This window comes from Pogoniulus pusillus, chromosome 27 (assembly GCF_015220805.1).
Source record: "Pogoniulus pusillus isolate bPogPus1 chromosome 27, bPogPus1.pri, whole genome shotgun sequence".
NCBI lineage: Eukaryota > Metazoa > Chordata > Aves > Piciformes > Lybiidae > Pogoniulus > Pogoniulus pusillus.
Genome location: NC_087290.1, coordinates 13,858,179 through 13,877,785, shown reverse-complemented (window position 1 = coordinate 13,877,785; position 19,607 = coordinate 13,858,179). Strand labels below are relative to the sequence as shown.

General features: G+C 49.9%; 1 protein-coding gene across 10 annotated transcripts in view; it reads right to left on the bottom strand.

The window, feature by feature from the left end:
- Positions 1-19,607, bottom strand: part of SYNRG (synergin gamma) — a 46,121-nt gene that overhangs the window by 25,428 nt on the left and 1,086 nt on the right. For 4 of the 10 annotated variants that reach the window (XM_064166489.1, XM_064166490.1, XM_064166492.1 and 1 more), the window contains exons 2-12: positions 15,829-15,869; positions 14,408-14,526; positions 11,988-12,118; positions 11,587-11,692; positions 10,880-10,991; positions 9,453-9,755; positions 8,565-8,789; positions 5,682-5,759; positions 5,028-5,224; positions 3,940-4,170; positions 2,999-3,135 (exon numbers count right to left, since the gene is read on the bottom strand). In XM_064166489.1, the coding sequence (XP_064022559.1) occupies positions 2,999-3,135; positions 3,940-4,170; positions 5,028-5,224; positions 5,682-5,759; positions 8,565-8,789; positions 9,453-9,755; positions 10,880-10,991; positions 11,587-11,692; positions 11,988-12,118; positions 14,408-14,526; positions 15,829-15,869 (1,680 nt within the window). Of the gene's footprint in view, positions 1-2,998; positions 3,136-3,939; positions 4,171-5,027; positions 5,225-5,681; positions 5,760-8,564; positions 8,790-9,452; positions 9,756-10,879; positions 10,992-11,586; positions 11,693-11,987; positions 12,119-14,407; positions 14,527-15,828; positions 15,870-19,164; positions 19,297-19,607 lie in introns of those variants that run through there. The other 6 variants (XM_064166495.1, XM_064166499.1, XM_064166497.1 and 3 more) reach the window with 4 other exon arrangements.

The following is a 19,607-nucleotide window of genomic DNA, read 5'->3' as shown; positions in this document are numbered from 1 at the left end:
GAAACAAGAGAGAAGAGCAAAGTTCTCGAACTGATCCCCAAGAAATTCACATTTCCAGGCTGAATTTAAAGGAACTCTTATTGTCACCCTACAACTTCAATCACCAAACCCAACCTTCTGTCCTGAAGAGTTTCAAATCAAGATTAAAGCCTTGTGAGACCCCACTTCAAATACTGCATCCAGGTCTGGTGCCTCCAGAGTAAGGAGGACACAGAGCTACTGGAGTGAGGCAAGAGGAAGTCACAAAGATGATCCAAGGGCTGGAGCATCTCTGCTGTGAGGACAGGCTGAGGGAGCTGGGAGTGTACAGCCTTAGAGGCATCCCTGCCCGTGGCAGGGAGTTGGAGAAGACAGTGTCTGAGGTCCTTTTCAACCTGAGCCAATCCAGGATTCCATGTACCCAGGAGCTAGGCAACTGATGGCTGAGGCTGCATTTTGTTTCACCTAATCCTATTTATTTCAATTTTCACTCTTCTTGACTTTAATTTGTACCAAAACAGGAACAAAACATTCCAGACCTTTGCACCATTGTTCTTAGCCTAGGAAGCACTGAGCACACAGACATCCCCAGGACTCCCTACTGATCGGTAATGCTTTGTCCAGAGCTGCAGGAGGACAATTCTCCCTGGCAGAACTAGATCCTGAGAAGAGTTAAAAGCACAGATTTTACCAGCTTCACACTTTCAGCTCATCTCCTTTTCAGTACATTTTGAGCATCAGAGTGGGGGGACCTCACTGTGGCCTTTCAGTGCTTAATGGAGCTTATAAAAAAGCTGGGGACAGACTTTCTAGAAAGGTCTAGTGTGACAGAACAGGGGGTGATGATTTGAACTAGAAGAGGGAGAATTAGGTTAGATCCAAGCAAGCATTTTTTTTACACTGAGGGTGGTGAGGCCCTGATCCAGGTCACCCAGAGAGGTGGGAATTGTCCCATTCCTGCAATCTCTCCAGGTCAGGTTGTTTGAGGCTCGGAGCAACCTGCAGATGATGTCCCTGCTGGTGGGTGGGGTGCACTAGATGAGCTTCAAGCTCCTTTCCAGCCCAAGCCAATCTGTGGTTCTGTGATGCCATATTGCTTTATAAACTGCAAAATTAAGAGAATGAAGTGGAACCCCTGTTTGAAAGGAAGGGAAGGAACAGCTTTGACTCTCTGACAGCGGAAATCAGCAAATTTAGGCAGCTATCTAATCAGCAAAACAAGGATTAGTCCCCCGGTTACAAAAGCAAATCCTTTAGCACATAAACACACTCTGCTTTCTCCAGCAGCCCTGCCCTAACCACCTGACACCGTGTCAGCAGCTGCTGCAAGATTCAGGAGACAGAGCTTTGCTCCCCTCCACACCAGCCCCCTTATCAGCCCTTGGCAGCTCCACAGCACACCACAACAGCCTTTACATATGAATGTTGCATTTTACCTCCCGTTTGTCATTCAGTACCAGGCAGGCTGAAAACCTGAATGAATTTCTATGGTGTTCTTCAGCCTGAAGCAAGAATCTTTCCAGAGCCATTTAAATCTCCTTATCAGCAGCCTACAAGCACCACACCAACCTAGGGCTGGCACAGTGCTAATGATGGGTTGGGAGCTTGCAGCCAGGCAGCATTGCCTCCCAAACAGAGCTGCCAGGAACAGAATCCCGTTTCCCATCAGTGCAAACCAGGCTCAGACATGCAGTGCTGGGCCCTGTAACGGTTAACAGCTGTGCTCTACAGACAAGGGGGGGTAAGTAAAGCTCCAGAAGCAATTAGATTACAGCTCCCTGTGACAGTCTGCTCTCAAGTGCATAAAGAGCTGTTGCAAGATGTGTCTGCCTTCAGCCTGTGTGCTGGGGCAAACTGCAGCACTTGCTCCATCACCCAGGGAGCCCTCCCCAGCAGGTAAGGGGACTGGGCAAAGGAGACACAAGGGTTGACAGAGGGACTCAGGCTACAGAGGTGGGCCCAAGCCAACTTTATGAAGTTCAACAAGGCCAAATGCAAGGTCCTGCACCTAGATTGAGGCAATCCCACGCACAAATAGAGGCTGGAGAGCAGTCTTGAGGAGGACTTGAGGGTGTCAGTTGATGAAGTTAACACGAGCTAGGCATGTGCTCTGGCAGCCCAGCAGGCAGCTGTGTGCTGGGCGGTATCCAGAACAGGGAGAGAAGCAGGATAAGGAAGGGATTCTGCCCCTCTGCCCTGATGAGACCCCACCTGGAGTTCTGGTGCCCCCCCCCAAACACAAGGAACTGCTGGAGTGGGCCAAGCCCTCAGGTCATCTTCACAGCCCTGCTCCAGACCTGCTCTGAGAGTTCCAGGCCCATGTTTACTTCCTCTGTTATAACCCAGAACGAGATGCTGGCAGTGTCCCAGACAAAAGGCAGGGCCACTGCTGGGTGGACAAGTTTCCAGCTGAGATTTATAGCAGAAGTCAAAGCACTGGCCAGAGAAAGGACAGAAATAACAACCACTCTGTGCCCTGCACTTCTCAGCCATTCCAGACTGTGAGGTCAGACTGTTTGCATGAATTCTGGAGTCCATATTCAGGGCATAAAGAAAGAAATGTCATCAAATGGTTTGTTTCAACTCCAGCAGCTGTGGGTCACCCTTCAATGGCAGCACATGGCACCAGCCCCAGCGTGCTTGTCTGAGCAGCTCTAGGTAAGAGTTCTGCCTGAACACACAGTGTGAAGGAGCTTCAATGCCTCTGCAGCATCTCAACACTTGAAAGCTTGCTCCATCCCTTGTAAACCAGATTTCCCCCAGCGTGCTGACTGGAATGCTAAAGCCTGGCCAGCCACCTGTGGCACACCGGTGCCAGCTGTGATTCAGGAGGCCTGGTTGTAGTGTAACAACCTTCAAAAGCAACTGCCAGAGCAGAAGTCAGCTGACCCCAGGACATCACAGGCTAGAAAGCTACCCACAAAAGAGGAAAACATTTCAGTTCTTCAGAGAGTTCTAAGATACTGAGAGGGTACAAATCAAAGATCTGCTGCAGAGGTGGCAAGCAAAGATCTGCTACCTGCTCCGCTGCTGTGCACTGCCTGCTTTGGAGGAGCCAGCCACATCCCCTTGGAAGTCAGGGAAAGAGTCATCCAGGGAGCCAGACTTGGAAGCATCTTGAAACTCCTGGAAGTCATCATCTTCTGCTTTGACTACCTGAATTACAAACAGCATTTGTAAGTGTTGTGTGCTGCTTACAAACCTTTACAAATCACTCCACTGCTCTTTTCTAACTCTCACCCAGCACGGAGCAGGCAGGAGCAGCACAACCCACTGAAGAGTTAAAGGCAAGAGAAGGGAAACAAAAGAAGTTTCCAACACCAGCATGCCAAGTAAGCACTGTCACTACTGCCACTTTTCCTGAACCTCACCCAGCTCAGAACGCACAGAGGGTGCAGAGGGGAACAAGCAGTAGACACAGGTGGATAAGGAACTCAACTCTTTAACAGAGTATTGATCAGAGCCACGAAATCTTTTAACACAGAGCAAGTATCAGTAACAACTTCATTTAAAATCAACACAGAGAAATATTCTGAAAAGGGATGACCCATATTTGTAAACAGAAAAATGTATCCCCCAGATGATTTACAGTGCTGTAAGCAAAAGGTTTTCATAGTTCTCAGCTTCTTCTGAAACCTCTGCCTTGTTTTCCCAGCTAACGGAGCCCATTGTGCACTTTAACCCCAGACTCCACTTGGTGCTGCACTACCAAATGCTGCCTACAACTAAACCCCCTTTCAGTGCAACTGGTTTGTAATGAGGAACACTTTTGCTCCTCTTCTAATGCCTCAAAAATAAAAAGGTGCCATAAAAAAGACCATCTCAGTGGCACAGCATCACACTTGCAGATGTTTGTGCCAGGTTCCAGCTCCAATTGTTGCTGTTTACTTCAGTGCTACAAAAAGACTCATTCCCTTCCCAGCACAAGGGAGGTCTGGCAGACAAGAAGCACCAGCTGACCTGGCCAGGTGAGTAAGGTGGCAGGAAGCCTCCTGCAGGCTGTCCTGCAGCTGTGCCGGCGGGGGCCGTGATGCTCATTCCCATCAGAGGCATGGAGACAGGCGGTGCGGAGGGCAGCAGTGGCTGCTGGCTCACCGGGGCAGGCAGCGGCATTGGGAACCCAGTCAGGGTGGGAACGGGAGCAGCTGGAAACTGGTTCAGCATATCAGGACTCACTGCAGGTATTCCTCTCTGCAAGGCAGAACAGCAGAGAGCTCACTGAAAGGCACAGTGCACTCACCCCAGCACTTGGATCACGACAGAGCAGCATCCTGGCCACGCTCCAAGCAAAGCCTCCAAAGCCAAACAGCCTGGCGAGAGCCTGCCCAAGTGAATCCAACTCAACCTCCTGACTGCTGGAGTTACACAGCAGTGATGGCACCTGCCAAGGTGGGCATTGGCACTTGACAGCATTCATGGCTGGCTTTTAGCAAACCAATTCAGCAAGCACTAGAGAGCAAAGCTGTGGCGTGTTCTGCATCATCCTTCCTACACAACCACCCCACAGGGTGCCTCAGCTTCCATCTTCTACGCTCAGCATCCTCCTGCCTTAGTTTTCATACAGGGCTGGAACTCAGAAATAACTGCTAGGAGCTGACACTGTGCTGACAACGAATGGAAGCCTAAAATGAACACTCCACTGGTGCAGGAGAAAAGCAGACAGCCTAGGCGCTCACAGACAGTCTAGGTGCTCACTGACTAAGGGGCTCAAGGACTGTTGAGGTGGAGGAAAACAGATGTGTATAAAACCAGAAGGAAAGCAAACAGCATTTCCTGCTACAAACACACACAGAGGTGTGCTTGGTGGCCATGTCCAAGGACTGACACATGCAGAGGTGTGTTTGGTGGCCATGTCCAAGGGCTATTCTCAACTGACACTAAGGAAAGGAGTAACTGAAGTGTCAGTGTAGAGGATGAAATTACACCTCCACTGAAGTTCCAAGGGGAGTTTCTCCTCTGAATTTCAAGAGCAGCATTTTCCTGCAAGTGTAGTGATATTCAGCAGCCAGGAGCACACATTCTGGCACTCACCTGAGTGCTGGCCATACCTGAGTGACTGCTATCATAGCCAGGACAGTGTAGAGCTCTTCCTTTGTCAGCTTCCCAGGGGTGGTACGGTTGGCTAAAGCCCAGATCTGTCCCAGGGTTTCTCTGGGCAATCCAGAAGACATCAGTATAGGATAGAGTTTAGCTGTGTCTATTCCAGCAGGTGTCAAAGTGGTTTCTAGAATCTTCTTATACAACTCTGTCAAGAGAGAGCCAGTAAACTGCATTATTGGATGATTTTCACAGGCAAGATGGTATCAAAGACCTAGTGCCCCGCTTCCAAACATGCCTCTCTGTAACAGGTAGTTACAGCAGCTTAATATACTTAAACCTCAGAGTAATCAATAGTTACTGCTACATTTCATTTTCTATTTGCACATATAAGATAAATAGCCTTAAGAAATGAGGCTGCTTAACTACAAGATAGGCCCAAACCCAGCACCCAGAACAGCAGCAGCATCAGCAGTGCCACCTCTCACAGCACCATCTGCTGCGATTGCCAACTCCAGATCACACATTTAGCATGCCTGAACAATCCCCTGCTTCCCATGCAGATAAACCCACCACAGCTGTGTAACACAGCCCAGGCAGGGTCCCTGTGCTGGGGCTGGCAGCACACCTGCACTCACACCTCACCCTGCCACTTCCTTACTCACCTGGCACCAAGCTGTCGTTGTAAATCCACGCAGGCATCATTTGCTGGATGGGGTCCTGTGAAGGGAAGACTCCAACTCCTGCAGGTTTTCCATTCAGGAAGAAAGGACAGACAGTGGTGTTAGAAGACAGAGATTCTGACTATCAAGACCTTAGAGACTAGACTGTAGCTGGTCAGTGTCATTCAGCGTTTCAGGCAGATTTCAGACAGGAATCACTGTGCTCAGAGGAGCAGCAGCCACTGCAGGCAGGTGTGCTCCAACAGGACCAGTTAGTTAGACACACAATGAAAACAAGAGCTCCTTGTCTGCACCCATCTGCACTTCCAGCTGTACAGAAGCCCAAGCCTCACTGCCTCCTAAAACTTCACAGCAGCACTTCTGTGCCATATCCCATTTAGTCTTCCCCTCAGTGTATGCTGCCAGGGCTGCCTGGGGAGTAACTGGATTCATACCTCCCACAGTGTGCCACCAGAACACCCTTGGCAGGGAAACCCAGCATCATGATCTTGCCCACGTTCCCAAGAGCACATCCCCTGCCCCACTGCTCCTAGGCTCTGAACTGCTTATTTCCTTCTCCACTGCATGCACTCTTCCCTTCAGCCTCAGGGGGTTACTTCTCATCTGTCTCCCTCTACACAGATTTTACCCTCATCTTGGATGGAGCACTAGCAAAAATCAGCATCATTTTGGATCCCATTGTCTTTCCCAGTGCCCTTGCATCTTCTCTTCTTCCACGTGGATTCCCTCCTGACTGCAGTCTAATTTCTAATCATGCCATAAATCCAAGCACACTTTAATACAAGCAATTCCTTCCATCTCACCAGCCAAGTAAAACAAACTTGCTACTTCCTCCAGTCTCATTATCCTTCAGCCTCAACAACCCTTCCATACATTTCTGCACCCTACCAGCTCTTGCTTCTCACCCTTCAAACTCTTGGTAAAATTCATCCCCTTAAAAGTCAAACAATGAGAAGGGAAAGGAGTTCTCAGTCAGATTTAGTTGACAGACAGGAGAGTCTGACTCAAAACTTTGCTAATATGCAGGTGACTAAGGGTCCTCAGCATTATCACTTAACTACCAAAGTGCCTCAGCTCATCCCTCAAAGCACCCTTAGCAACACTGGGAACTATTCTTAACTCCTGTTGCTCCACATCATCACTTCCAACACCACCTTCACCTTCTGGTTGGATTGAAAGCTGCTCTGTCTCACACTCCTAAACCAGGACAGTTTCCTGCCCCTCTCAGTCCCCCTCACCCTTTTTGGAGGCCTGGAGACATCAGACTCTGCTCATTTTGTGAAATCCAAGACTGCAACTGCCTGAACTAAAAAGAACTGATCAGCTCCTGTGTCATGCTGCATCTTCTCTAGAGCTAAGTCCCTTTCAGCTATTCTGTGTATTACAAACTCCTCCATTCAGTAACAGTGCCCAAACAGCCCATTTAGTTTCATCCAATAATGGTTTTTAAACACATTAGATAAGAAAACACTTGGCAGCAACACACCCAGTATCTGAGGAGGGGAACAGATGAGTTCATTAATCAAAAAGTTCTGGCACTTCTAGGAAAGAAAAACTGCATCCAGTTCTGGAGCCCCCATTACGAGAAGGATGTGGATGTGCTGGAGTGTGTCCAGAGAAGGGCCACTGGGATGCTCAGAGGGCTGGAGCAGCTCTCCTGTGAGGACAGACTGAAAGAGTTGGGGCTGTGCAGTCTGGAGAGGAGAAGGCTCCCAGGTGACCTTCTTGTGGCTTTCCAGTATCTGAAGGGGGCCTACAAAAATCTGGGGAGGGACTTTTTAGGCTATCAGGGAGTGACAGGACTGGGGGGAATGGAGCAAAACTGGAGGTGGGGAGATTCAGACTGGACGCGAGGAGGAAGTTGTTCAGCATGAGAGTGGTGAGAGCCTGGGATGGGTTGCCCAGGGAGGTGGTGGAAGCCTCATCCCTGGAGGTGTTTAAGGCCAGGCTGGATGAGACTGTGTGCAGCCTGATCTAGGATAGGGTGTCTCTGCCCATGGTAGGGGGGTTGGAACTAGATGATCCTTGTGGTCCCTTCCAACCCTGACTGATTCTATGATAAAGACTACTTGAGAAAGTGTCCAGTTCAGTTAGCACAGACCAGGAGCCTCCTCTCCCTTCTCTGCCTTCTTTCTTGCCCCAGCCAGGTGATTACACAAAGGTCTGCAGGTTCTTATACGATCCTTGCCTGCAGCAGAGCTCGCATTTCATGTGTCCCTCTAGTACAACATCAGAGCACTCAGCAAGGTGCACCAGAGACTTTGCATCTGTTCTGATTGCAATAAGACAAACCCAAATGGTCAATAGTCAGTCTTAACAAAATCCAAACTGGAACTAAAGCTTGCTTCAAGTTTTCCCCTAGTCCAGCTCTGCAAAGTTGAGCCCTAGATAGTTTTAGACACAATGAGCAGCAAACTGTCTGGGAAGCAAATATCAACTAGCTAAGAGTTTTAACCTAACAAGATTTTACCCCCTCCAAGTTCAAGGATGAAAGCCCATCAGGACATTGACCATCTTCAGTGGTTAAGTTCTCTTCAGTTAAAAGGGAAATAATCCTTAGAGAGCACATCTGGTTTTGTTTCTCCTCCCCCCCCCACCAAAAGAGGACAGAACACTTCCAACCAGCAGAGCTGATTAAACAAATGTGTTAGAAGTGATTTCAGCAGTAAACTCACATGGAAAAAGTCAGGAGCAAAAATCAGAGCTGTTACATTTCAGCAGGGAGCAGGAGGCACTGAGACATTATTCAAGCAGGCATTCAGAGCCAAATTATGCAGGATTGCCCTTGGAATTAGTGCAGAAAGTGTTAGCAGTCAAGCAGCATCCCATTAGATTGGAATTCTGTCAGATGTTTCATTTGCTCACCACTCTCTTCAACTGCTATGTTTTGTTCTGAAGCCTTGTGCACCTCAGCAGCAGTGGTACCACTCTCATGTCCACCTACACCACCCCAGTCACTGCTGGTTAGACTGGGGTGAGCTTGGCTGGCAGCCGAGGCTCTGTGCCCAACTTCAGATGCCTTAAGTTTGGTTTGCTCTTGTTCAGATTCATTTGAGCCATTATTTAAGACCTTCTCCTCCAAGGAAGAGCCTGAATAAACAGCAGGGGGAATGATTTGTATTTTGTTATTCACCACCCAGATCCCAACTCCACACCTCCAAAGGAAAAGCATTATTGGTACCCCCGAGGAGTTCTCCAGATGAATGCCTGTCTCAGCTCACACCACAGCACCACCTTGCTCCAACACTTCTGCCCTGTACTTACCTTGCACACACAACACCACCAACAAAGCCACAAGGACCACATCAGACTGTTTGCTGCATAATCAGCTGGGCACCAGCAGCAGAAGTGTCCAAGATCTGCTTATATCTGCAAAATTCTTCATCTTCACAGCACCAACACCCACCTAATCCCCCAGAGAGGAAGCACCCCAGTGTCCCACAACAGTTATTTTTCACACAGCTGGATCCTCCTTTACTACACAGACTATAGGAGATGCTTATTACACAAGACTTAATTCACTTAAAATCAGCCCCAAGCATATTTAGCCACCTCTGGATCCATGTGTGACTTGCAGGGAAGAAGAAGGAGACTTAACTCCCCTTTTCTGTGGATCAGCAGGTTTGCTTTTCATTGCCTGTACATTCTTGCAGCTAGACTGAAAAAAATCCCACAAAATGAATAAAATCTTTGTGCAGTTTTATGGTAGAAGCTGATAGGTTAAAAAAAAACCAATAGATACTTTACAGTTACCTGGTTTATGGACATGGGGTGATGAAGATGCAGAGGTAGGAAAGTAAGGAACCTGCCCAGTTGTACCATGCAGGGTGGGTATCACTGAAGCCTGGGCTGGAGGGAGAGGCTGGACCACAGCCTTTTCTGAAAGCAGCTGCCCAGCCTCAGTGGCAGAATGGAAAGGCTGAAAAGGCTGAGAGGTGGTTTGAGGCAGCACTCTGGGGGGTTCAACAGGCCCTTGCATAAAGTCACTAAATTCTTCATCACCGAGAAAAGCAGAGTGGGAAACAGATACAGCAGAATGGGATGGTGTGGAATGATCTGTAAAATGGAATGAACACACAATGCAAAGTGATGAGGAAAAAGGTTCCTGGGTGGGAAGGCAGGAAAAGGGGCAAATATGAGGCACACAAAGCAAACAGGTGAGGGCAGATAGCAGGGGGTGCACTGCTGGGCAGGGATGGGAAGGGTTGTTGCCACCCTAAACACAGAAGGCAGAACTGAACAGCCACCTCCAACCATGCATCTTTTCTCCCAGGTTTTTATGGGGCAGACACTCTGCAGCTTGGTTCTTTGCACTGCCTATGAAAATATTCCACTTGCTGTAAACAGACTGGGTCAAAACAAACCAAGAGGTAATATTTCAAACTGGGCTCCACAGGCAGCCTGCTCAGGGGCCACTCTCTCCTGAAGGAATGTGTTGTCCTCAAAAACTCAGTCAGCTATCATAAGCCAGCAGAGAAATGCCTGCTCACTGGGACTAGGTTCTGCTTGATCCCTTCCACAGTCACCCACTGCACAGAGCTGAACAGGATGGGCAAATCCAGACACTAGAAGTGCCAGCTGTAACTGCACAACTGTCAAGAAGCAAACCCACAGTGGAGATAAAGATTTCACGTAGAAAAAGCCTGTCCAGATATAGGCTAGACACAGAACAAGCAACAGTGCAGCCCACAGCAAACGCTTAGCAGTGACTGCTACAAATGTAGTAACTACTGAGAGGAGAAGGCAGGCACATTTGAGTTGACTGTGCCCAGGCTGTGGCACACAAGTGGAGCTGGCACAGCCCCCTAAAGCTGTTACACATTTTGATCATTCTTAGCACTCCTACAGCACCTCTGGGCTTCAAAAGCACTCTGGAAAACATTAATTAATGCTTTGACTGGAAAAGAACAAACACATTGTCAATTTCTGTCCTGCTGCACATCGAGCACAGCACACTCAGCTTTCTTTTAAAGATTTCATGTCTGCTGCTGAAAGCTGCTCTCTGATGTTTCACCTTCACAGCCTGACCAAGCAAACAGTTGCTAGAGTGACCCTTTATTTTCCAAACAGTTCACCCACTCGCTTCTGCAGCGCCACGTAAAAGTCCTCCTTGGACCGAGTTCCCCCTGCTGAGCATTTGAAACACAGCAGTTTGGTTCCAGATGAGGAAAGTGACCAACCTGGCTTTTTGGGGAGTGCTGCTGGCGTTGGGTGCATCTTAGCATCTCTGGAAAACCCATCCAGATTCCCTTTGATGGCTTCCAAGGCATCATCCCTGCTTTTTTCACCTGTCTGAAACACCACAGAACACGTGTTGAAAAAAATACCCAGAACAGCTCAGCTGGTTTCAGCACCACACTTCCTCAGCACAGAAGTGAGCTGAGCCTGTTGATGGATGGATCCCTTCTTCTTCCAGCAGTGCCCTCCTCAAGCACATCAACAGCAGCTCCCCCATTTAGAAAGCAAAACCAACACTTTGCAGGCTACACCACAGCAGAGCAACTCAGGCTGTGGACAAAGCTCTATCACAGGAGCAAAAGACAAACCTTACCCAGCTGTCTGTGTTCCTGAGCTCACTGCAAGTGTCTAAAACTTTGGACAAAGTTAACAAACGAGCAGGCAAACATTTTCTGCTCTGCCTGCCCAATCTGCTCCCAAACCTGATGCACCAGGTTGGTTGGCTTTCCAAAACCTGACTTCACTTCCAGCAGCAGACTTTGTTTACCCCAAGTGTGTGCACAGGACTGACTATTCCAGACGCGTTCCAAGATGTAACCTTATGTCTCAGCTAAGCTTCCCACTTGCTTGTGGAAGGAGCCAGTGCTATGAGAAGTCACCAAACCCCTGCCCTGAGGACAGCAGTGCCCTGCTATGATTCAGGACATACCTTAGGCTTCACACTGCTTAGCAGCCTCAGCTTTTGCTTCTGCTCTTCAAACTGGCGCCGTTTTCTTTCCTCTTCTAAAAACTTCTGCTGGTGCTCAAACCTCTTCCTGGAGCAAAAAGATTTTTAAAAGAGAGAAAAACATTTGGGTTTTAAGCACAATTCTCATGGCAAGTCCCTTTTTAATGCCTCAAATTCATCTGGCTTGCTGCACACAGCTGCACTTCTCAGAGCTGTATGGCAGGCACTCATAACTCACAGAAGCCCTTTGAATGGAATAATCTCAGCAACACTCCCCAGCGCTGAAGGGATTCGAGATTTGGCTCTGTGAGGCTGCCCTTCAGACTACAACTTGCCCCTTAAAGAAAGAGTAACTACCCAGGAGCCAGTAAAGTGTCACATACTGTTGTTCCTCTGCAAACTGCTTCTGCATGTCAGGGCTGTACTGCGGGGCTGCTGGCCGCATTCCCAGGAAAGGAGCCTGTCCCATGTAAGGCATTCCGGTCGCTGGCATCGGCCCCAGGGCCATGCCACCCTAGAACACAGCAAAAACAACTTCAAGATTGGGGATTTATTCAGAGCAAGAGCCAAACCAATGACAACTGGAGAATCACAGCATGGCAGGGTTGGAAGGGACCACTGGAGATGATCGAGTCCAATCCTCTTCCCAGGCAGAGTTGCCTGGAGAAGGTCACACAGGAACATGTCCAGGCAGGTTTTGAATGTCTCCAGAGATAGAGACTCCACCACCTCTCTGGGCAGCCTGCTCCAGGGCTCCAGCACCCTCATGTTAAAGAAGTTCCTCCTCATGTCCAGATGAAATCTCCTCTGTTCCACTCTGTGCCCACTACCCCTTGTCCTGTCACTCGGCACCACTGAACAAAGCCTGGTCCCATCCTGCTGCCACCCACCCTTGGCATGTTGGTCAGCACTGACGAGATCCCCCTCAGGCTGCTCTTGTCCAGACTAAGCAGCCCCAATTCTCTCAGCCTTTCCTCATCACAGAGAGGTTCCAGTCCCCTCAGCATCTTTGCAGCCGTTTGCTGTGCCCTCTGCAGCAAGTCCCTGTGCTTCTTGAGCTGGGGAGCCCAGAACTGGACACAGAACTCCAGATGTGGCCAAAGTGCAAAGGAAGCAGAGCTCATGAAATGTTGGAAGAGGCTGGAGGAGCAGTGGCTGAGCTGCTGTGGGTGCTGGGCACTCAGCAGATGGCACTCTTCCCTCGCAGTGAGCAGGCCAGGAGGGCTTCAGGAGACACTTTGGTCTTCTGCTCAAACACAGAAATCAAGACTTCAAATCCTTACAACCCCCTTTGGGAGCAGGAAGGTTGCAGGCATCCTGGAGTGCTACCCACAGTTCAGGGCCATGCTTCGGGATTCTCCTGGAGTTTCTGTTTCCTGTCCTAAGTGATTCTGTACTTCTAAAGTCCCTGCTGGAGGTACAACCCCAACACTGTTTGCTGTTGGCTGAGTTTGCAAACACAGCTTGTGCAGGGGTCCAAAGCAGGAAGACAAGTCTGGCAGTGGCCAAGGGACAAACTGCCTCTGTCAGAAACCTTCCCAGAGCTCCACTCTGCTACAGGTCCAGCAGCTCCACCTGCTACAGGTGTGGTAGAGCAGGGGACAGAGAAGCCTCTCCTCCTCTTAGCCATCCATTTGGCATTTGGCATCAGGACACACAGGACAAGAGCAAAGGCTGTTTGCTATTTTTGGAGCAGCTCTTCCTACGAGAAGTTTCACAAAATGACTCCAATAAATTCCAGGTGGGGGTGGGAAGGGAGGGCAGGGAGATGGCAAGATCACTACATGCAGTTTGTCACAGCAGCTCTGGCTACAGAGCCAGGCCAAAGCACTGCAAAGTACAAGTCTGTCCACAAGCACACCTGGTGCTAAACAGAAACCAAAGACTACAAGAGAGGGCACAGCATCAGCGACTCCTGTGGCACTCCCACGGCAGGCTCAGCAAGAGGGAGCTCCAGCCACAGTTCCTGCAAGCACAGCAAGGAATGGAACACAGGAAGGAGGACAGATGGGACAACTGGCCCCGGGAGAGAATGCAGCACTCCAGGGGCTGCCTGGCTCCCAAGAATAAGAAGTTCAGCAATTGCCACCTACAGTCAGGAAACATCACTCTAACTGCAGCATTTGAGTTAAAGGGATACACAGGTGAGAGAATTGGTCCTGACCCATCAGCCTGTGCCCTCAGTCACCTCTTATCAGCCTGTAAAGGTCTCATTTACAGTATGACATCATGCCCCCCCCCATGGCAAGGACATAAACCCACAGCAGCAGAAGCAAAAGCAGGAAGCAACAATGGGCAGGGCAGCAGTGGTGTGCTGAGGGAGTTCTGAACTCCACTCACTTTGTGGTGCACTATGAGCAGCCACACTCTGGAGTGAGTGGCCTCTGGCTGCTGCTTTTGCTTCCTTTCTGCCCACAGCCCCGGCTGCTCAGCACACTTGGTGTCACAGCACCTCCCATGGACAGAAAGTTTGGGTTCTGACATCCCATAGAGGGCTCCAACATCCGAGGTGCTCTCCATAGCACTGCTGCTGTGCTCAGCCTGCGCCCTCATCTCTGCTCCACAGCAGTCAGCACTGCCTGTCAAGCCCTCACCCTGCAACCAGAGCCCAGGGAAGCTCAGGGAACTCCTGAACTCATCACAGCTGTCTCCACAGAGTGCTCCCAAACGTGCCAGCCCCCTACAGATCATCACCCCCCCTCAGCTTCCAGCCACTGCAGCTAGGAGGCGACCAGCTGCCCCCCTGCAGAACAGCACTTTGCAGTCACATTCCTCCCTTCAGTCCATGTTTCATCTCACCCACCTGCATGGCCATGGGTCCAGGGGGCATCTGAGATCCATAATTCATTCCCATCATGCCTGGCATATTGGACTGCATGACAGGAACCATGGGGAAGCCTTGCTGCTGCATAGGGATCATCCCTGCAACGACACAGGAAGCAAGGTCAGTTCCCACTTCAAGTTCTTGGCCTTTCCCCCTCTTATTACTCCCTCCTTTGTTTCTCTCCCCTTTTGTTTTCTCTCCTGTTTCTCCCTTACTAAAGCAGCAAATAAAAATCAACTTTCAGTCTTGCTGGAGCATTTAAAAATGAAAAATCAGAAAACAAAGCCCACTGCAGGCAGCCACAGGAGGTCCTTAGCTTAGATATTGGTCAGTCTATGGGAAGAGATTATTTTTGAGGCTCTCCTGATAGCTAAGCTGCTGAATTCTCCCAGCATCTTAAGGATTCTCTGTGGGTTTCTTCCCAGAAGATTTTCTGAAAGGGTCATTTCCAATTAATGAGATTTAATTAAGCAGATTGCCTGGTGCTGATAATTGCCCATTTCTCTTGAAAGGGAAACCTTACACAGTGGCAGCTTTTGAAGAGAAGTCCTGGGAACTAAATTCATCATCTCACAAGACAACTGCACGCTCTGATCTGGCTGGATAACCTGTCTGGAGGTTAATTAGCCCACTGCAGACAGCAGAGTGGTTACAGTGGCTGGCAGCAAAAGGCAAACTTCAACAAAAGTGGACAAAGCAAGTTGGAAAGTAGGAACTCAGTGGAGAAAGCCAAGTGGGTTATGACTCAGTGCCTTCATGCCTTGTCTTTGGCCACCTTGGGAGACATTGACCACCACACCTTTGTTCCCAGCACCCTGAGAGATAATTCTAACTGTGAACAACTGCACACCACACATGAAAGCACTGCAGGAGGGATGGACACACTCAGAAGCAGTCCCCAGACCGGCCTCTGAGACTGTTCTCCAAGTTGCCCACAAGTTCTCTCTGTATTTTCCATTCATGAACCAGCACCACAAGAGGAAGGAGAACAAAGGTAATTTAAGGCTGAGGCTCTCCTATTGTATTAATACTTTCCACCCAGGTTGTGACTCTTGTCCCAGGGTCTTGCTGTGCTTTGTAAATATTTACCAGCTCTTGCAACACCCACACAATATGGGCACACACAGCTGGCAGGTGAAGCAGAAAGAGGTTAAATACCACGCTCAGGAAAACACAAAAGTCTTAAAGGCAAATTCAGGCTGCAAATGGAGATGCATTTCCCTGGCTCTTCAATCTGGCAAGCTCTGGGAGGAAGTCAGCTTAGCAGTACTGAAGGCAAAGGGAAAACCACCTCTGGGGTACAAGTAATGATCACACTTCTGAGCAGCAGAACACAAGTGCCCTCTTGGGAGTATTTTAACGCATCTGATTCATACCCCAAGTGTTAAGCTCATACATACCTTGAGGAGGACCTAAACCACCACCGACAGGAAACATGAAGCTGGAGGAGGGGAAAAGAGAGCATGGAAGTCTGTCATTTAGTGCAAATACAAGGAGTGAAAAACCCACCTCGACTGGCACCTCAGCACCACCACCCAAAAGCCTCCCAGCTTCTGGCCAGCACATCCATCTGCTCCTGCAGGGCTCACAGAAACCAGCCCCAGGCCACCCATGCTGGGGATCCCCCAAAGCCCCAAGAGACCACCAGCAGAGTCACCACCATCACAGCTGCACAGCAAGCAACAAACAGCCCTGACCTTCCGGAGCAGCACCGAAACGGCTTTGACTCATCCACATCCCCCACAGCAGAGTTTCAGCACCCACCCAGGATGGTGACAGGTGAGTTTGTTAGGCTAGGTCCTGGAGCACCACAGGATGAATCAACATCTCCTGATAGATGTACCTGACTCAGCAGGACCAGCAACTGCACCAGACAACAGTTCTCAGCTGCTTAACAGCAGTTTGCTGCAGAGGAATAAACTAACCACCCAAGTCCACCACTTCTGCCTGCTCTCCCCTTTGAAACACCAAATATTACCAAGTAGTGCAGGGTCTATTTTCTCAGTCACATCTAATTACAGGAAAAATAGTGCCTTGGAAGAGATACTGACTCCAGTACCCAGGGCCAAGTGCAGCTGGAGGAAGAGCTGCTAAAATTTCAGCTGGCATGCTGATGGCAACTGCTAGCCCCCAAACAGAACATGTGCTGTGTGCCAGCCAGCAGGAAAGGACCTCCTTTACCACTCTCATCTGCAAGCAGCTCTCAGAACCCCACGTCAGCAATCATTCCCCAGAGGAGAACCTGGCTCAGTGTCCCAGGCAGCTGTGACACCAAAAGACCACGAGAGAGACAGGCTGATGGATATTCAACGCTCCTCAGCATGAGGAGGGGTGGAAAAGCAGCTGCCTAAGAGGAAGGCAGAAAATGCAGTCACAAAAGGCTGCAGACTGCTCTTCAGCTTCCAAAAGCCACCCTGGATTGTAAATATAAAGGAGCTGTGCAATACCAAGGCCTGGGGTGAAACAAGGACTTTAAATGATGCATTTATCCAGGAGTGAACAGCACCTACCCACTGCACAGCTAGCAGGTTACACGGTCACCAAGACAACCCATAGTACTCCTCATTCCACCCTAACTCCAAATCTCCTCAGTACTGCAGCTTCTTGTTACCCTGACCACTGTCTGCTCATTTCTCCTTCCACAATCAACACACCTACACCTTCCACAGGCTCCAGGTCTTTACATCCTCAACCACCACCATTTTTAGCTTCTCTCTTTGAAGCTCCAAGCAGATCCAAGCTACCTCATCCCAAAACAAGCGCTGGGCTTCCCTGGATTAGGTTCAATTCACACTGCTCACACAGTGGTCAAGGTCTATTCAGTTTGGTCATTCATTTTTAATCCCCTTCTGAGCACACAAATACAAACACCATGAAGACAAAGAGCTGACTGAAAGTCACAGAGGGACCCACGTCAGAGCTGCAGCGCTGGCCAGAGAAGCTTTCTCCAGCTAGGGGCTGCACTAACCAGGCTCTGCCTGCACTTGAGTCCAGCTGCTTTCCCTCTGCCTGCCTGAAAAGCTCTCAGCACAGTATCCTCCCCCCGTGCAGCCTTCCAATGTGTGCAGGGTCAGATGTGCAGAGCTCCTGGCACAAGCCAGAGCTGCAGGTGCAGCAGTTTGAGGCTTGGGAAAAGCACACCAGGCTTGGTCTAGCCAGAGTGAGGGAGCATTAGGAGTTCCTTCTGAGCAGCCCAGGAGCACGGGCAAGTGTTCACAGCTTCACCTTCTCCCTTCTGCTGGGGGAATCCAACCAACAGGAATTCTCCTGAACCAGCAGATGTAAAGTGAAGGAGGAGAGCAAGGTGCCACTGCCTGCTGGCAGCCAAGACAGGACAGGTTATTAAATATTTATCCCTTTCTACAGAGCTCCTCATTTATTTATAAGCCTCTGTTGAAGACAGAAAAAAAAATCAACAGAAAAACTTGCAGCTAATTAGAGGGCAGGGGAAGAGGAGCTCATTAAAAGTAGCAGAGCAAGCTCCTGCAGCACAGCTCCGACTACGTGAGCTGGGATCCACCAGGAACCTCCACCTGCCACACAGGCACCATCACAAACCCCTCCACTTCAGCAGCTTTCTTCCTGAGCTGCCTCTTGGAGATGCCTAGGAAGTGCCACACACATGCAGTTAAGGCAGCTGCTCCTTAGGACTGGAAAAGAAGTCAGGGGCCACTGAGCTGTGACACCGACTGAGGCAGTACAGAAAACCAACCAGCCTGGGGCTGCTGCTGCTGGGTGGCTGAAAGCAGGGTAACTTTCCTCTGAAGATTCCAGTTATCCCAGAATGGCTCAGGTTGGAAGGGACCTCAGAGATCATCTCCAACCTCTCCACCATGGGCAGGGACACCTCTCAGCTAGACTCAGCAGCTCAAGGCTTCATCCAACCTGGCTTTGAACACTCTCAGGCAGGAGGCAGCCACAGCCTCCCTGGGCAGCCTCTTCCAGAGTCTCACCACCCTCCTAATGAAGAAGTTCTTTCTCAGATCCAGTCCCACCCTGCTCTGCCTCAGCTCCAAACCATTCCCCCTTGTCCTGCCTCTAGACACTCTGGAAAAGTCTCTGTCCTGTAGGATCCCTTCAGGTACTGGAAGGCAGCTCTGAGGTTCCCCTGGAGCCTTCTCTTTTCCAGGCTGAGCAGCAATGTCCGCCCTGAACAAAACTCCTAAAAAGAGTAACAGAAATCTGTGAATGCCTGACAGAGAAGTAATTTAAACATGAAGCTCCAAAACCCCCTAACCAAACCAACTGACAGCCTCAGCCAGAGTCCAGCCACACTGTGCTTCCACAGCTCCAAACCACACAGAACATTTCCCTACCTACAAGTGGGTTTTGAAGCCCTTCGTTCCCAATCTGCATGACTCTTATCAACACAGCACAGACCAGCAGAGCACTTCTGAGGGACACAGATCCACACAAATCAAAGTGCAACAAGGCAAAGAACCCAGGTGGAGGACAGAACTTCTCTGCCTCCAAACTTTATCCTCAAAAAACCCAAATTACTAAACCCAGGAAAGAATGGATTAGAAATCCTTTTACTTTTGGAAAGCTTCTAGCCCAGTGCCAGCATTTCTGTGGCTCTCCTGCTGCTGTGCTGCTCTCAGAGGTCTTACCCAGCCCCTGGCAGGAGCTGTTGCAGATTTATGTAGCTGGGAAGCACAGGCAGGCTCCCATCCCCTCCACAGCATGCACGGGCAGACAGCCACGCTCCAGCTCCTCACTTCCCAAGTGTTCCAGACCTCTTGGATGCCTCCTTCCCAGCACAGAGCTGCGACCCAGCTCAGAGGGCTGACAGGGGCAGGCTGGAGCCGTGCCAGCGCACAGCCCCCTCCCCGATGCCAGTGACACCGACACAGCACAGGCTGCAGAGGAGGACTCCGTGAACTTAAATTCCCTTTGGCAAGTGCAAAATTTACGCAGCCTGCCTGGAAGTAGGACAACAGATAAATAGCACACCAGAGCCTGCATTAGAAACGAGAAAGCCTTCGAAAGGCAGGGCAACCTCAGCTTCCTAACCCTTCCCAGAGCACAGCTGAACGTCTGCACATCACTTCCACCACTGCTTCCTTCCTCACTTCTGTCCCTTCACTGAAATGCCCTTTGCGGGATAGAAGGGAAAGGAAACCTTGCCAGCAGCAGCAGGCAGGCAGCAGCCACAACCCTGCCCGCTGGTAACGAGCCA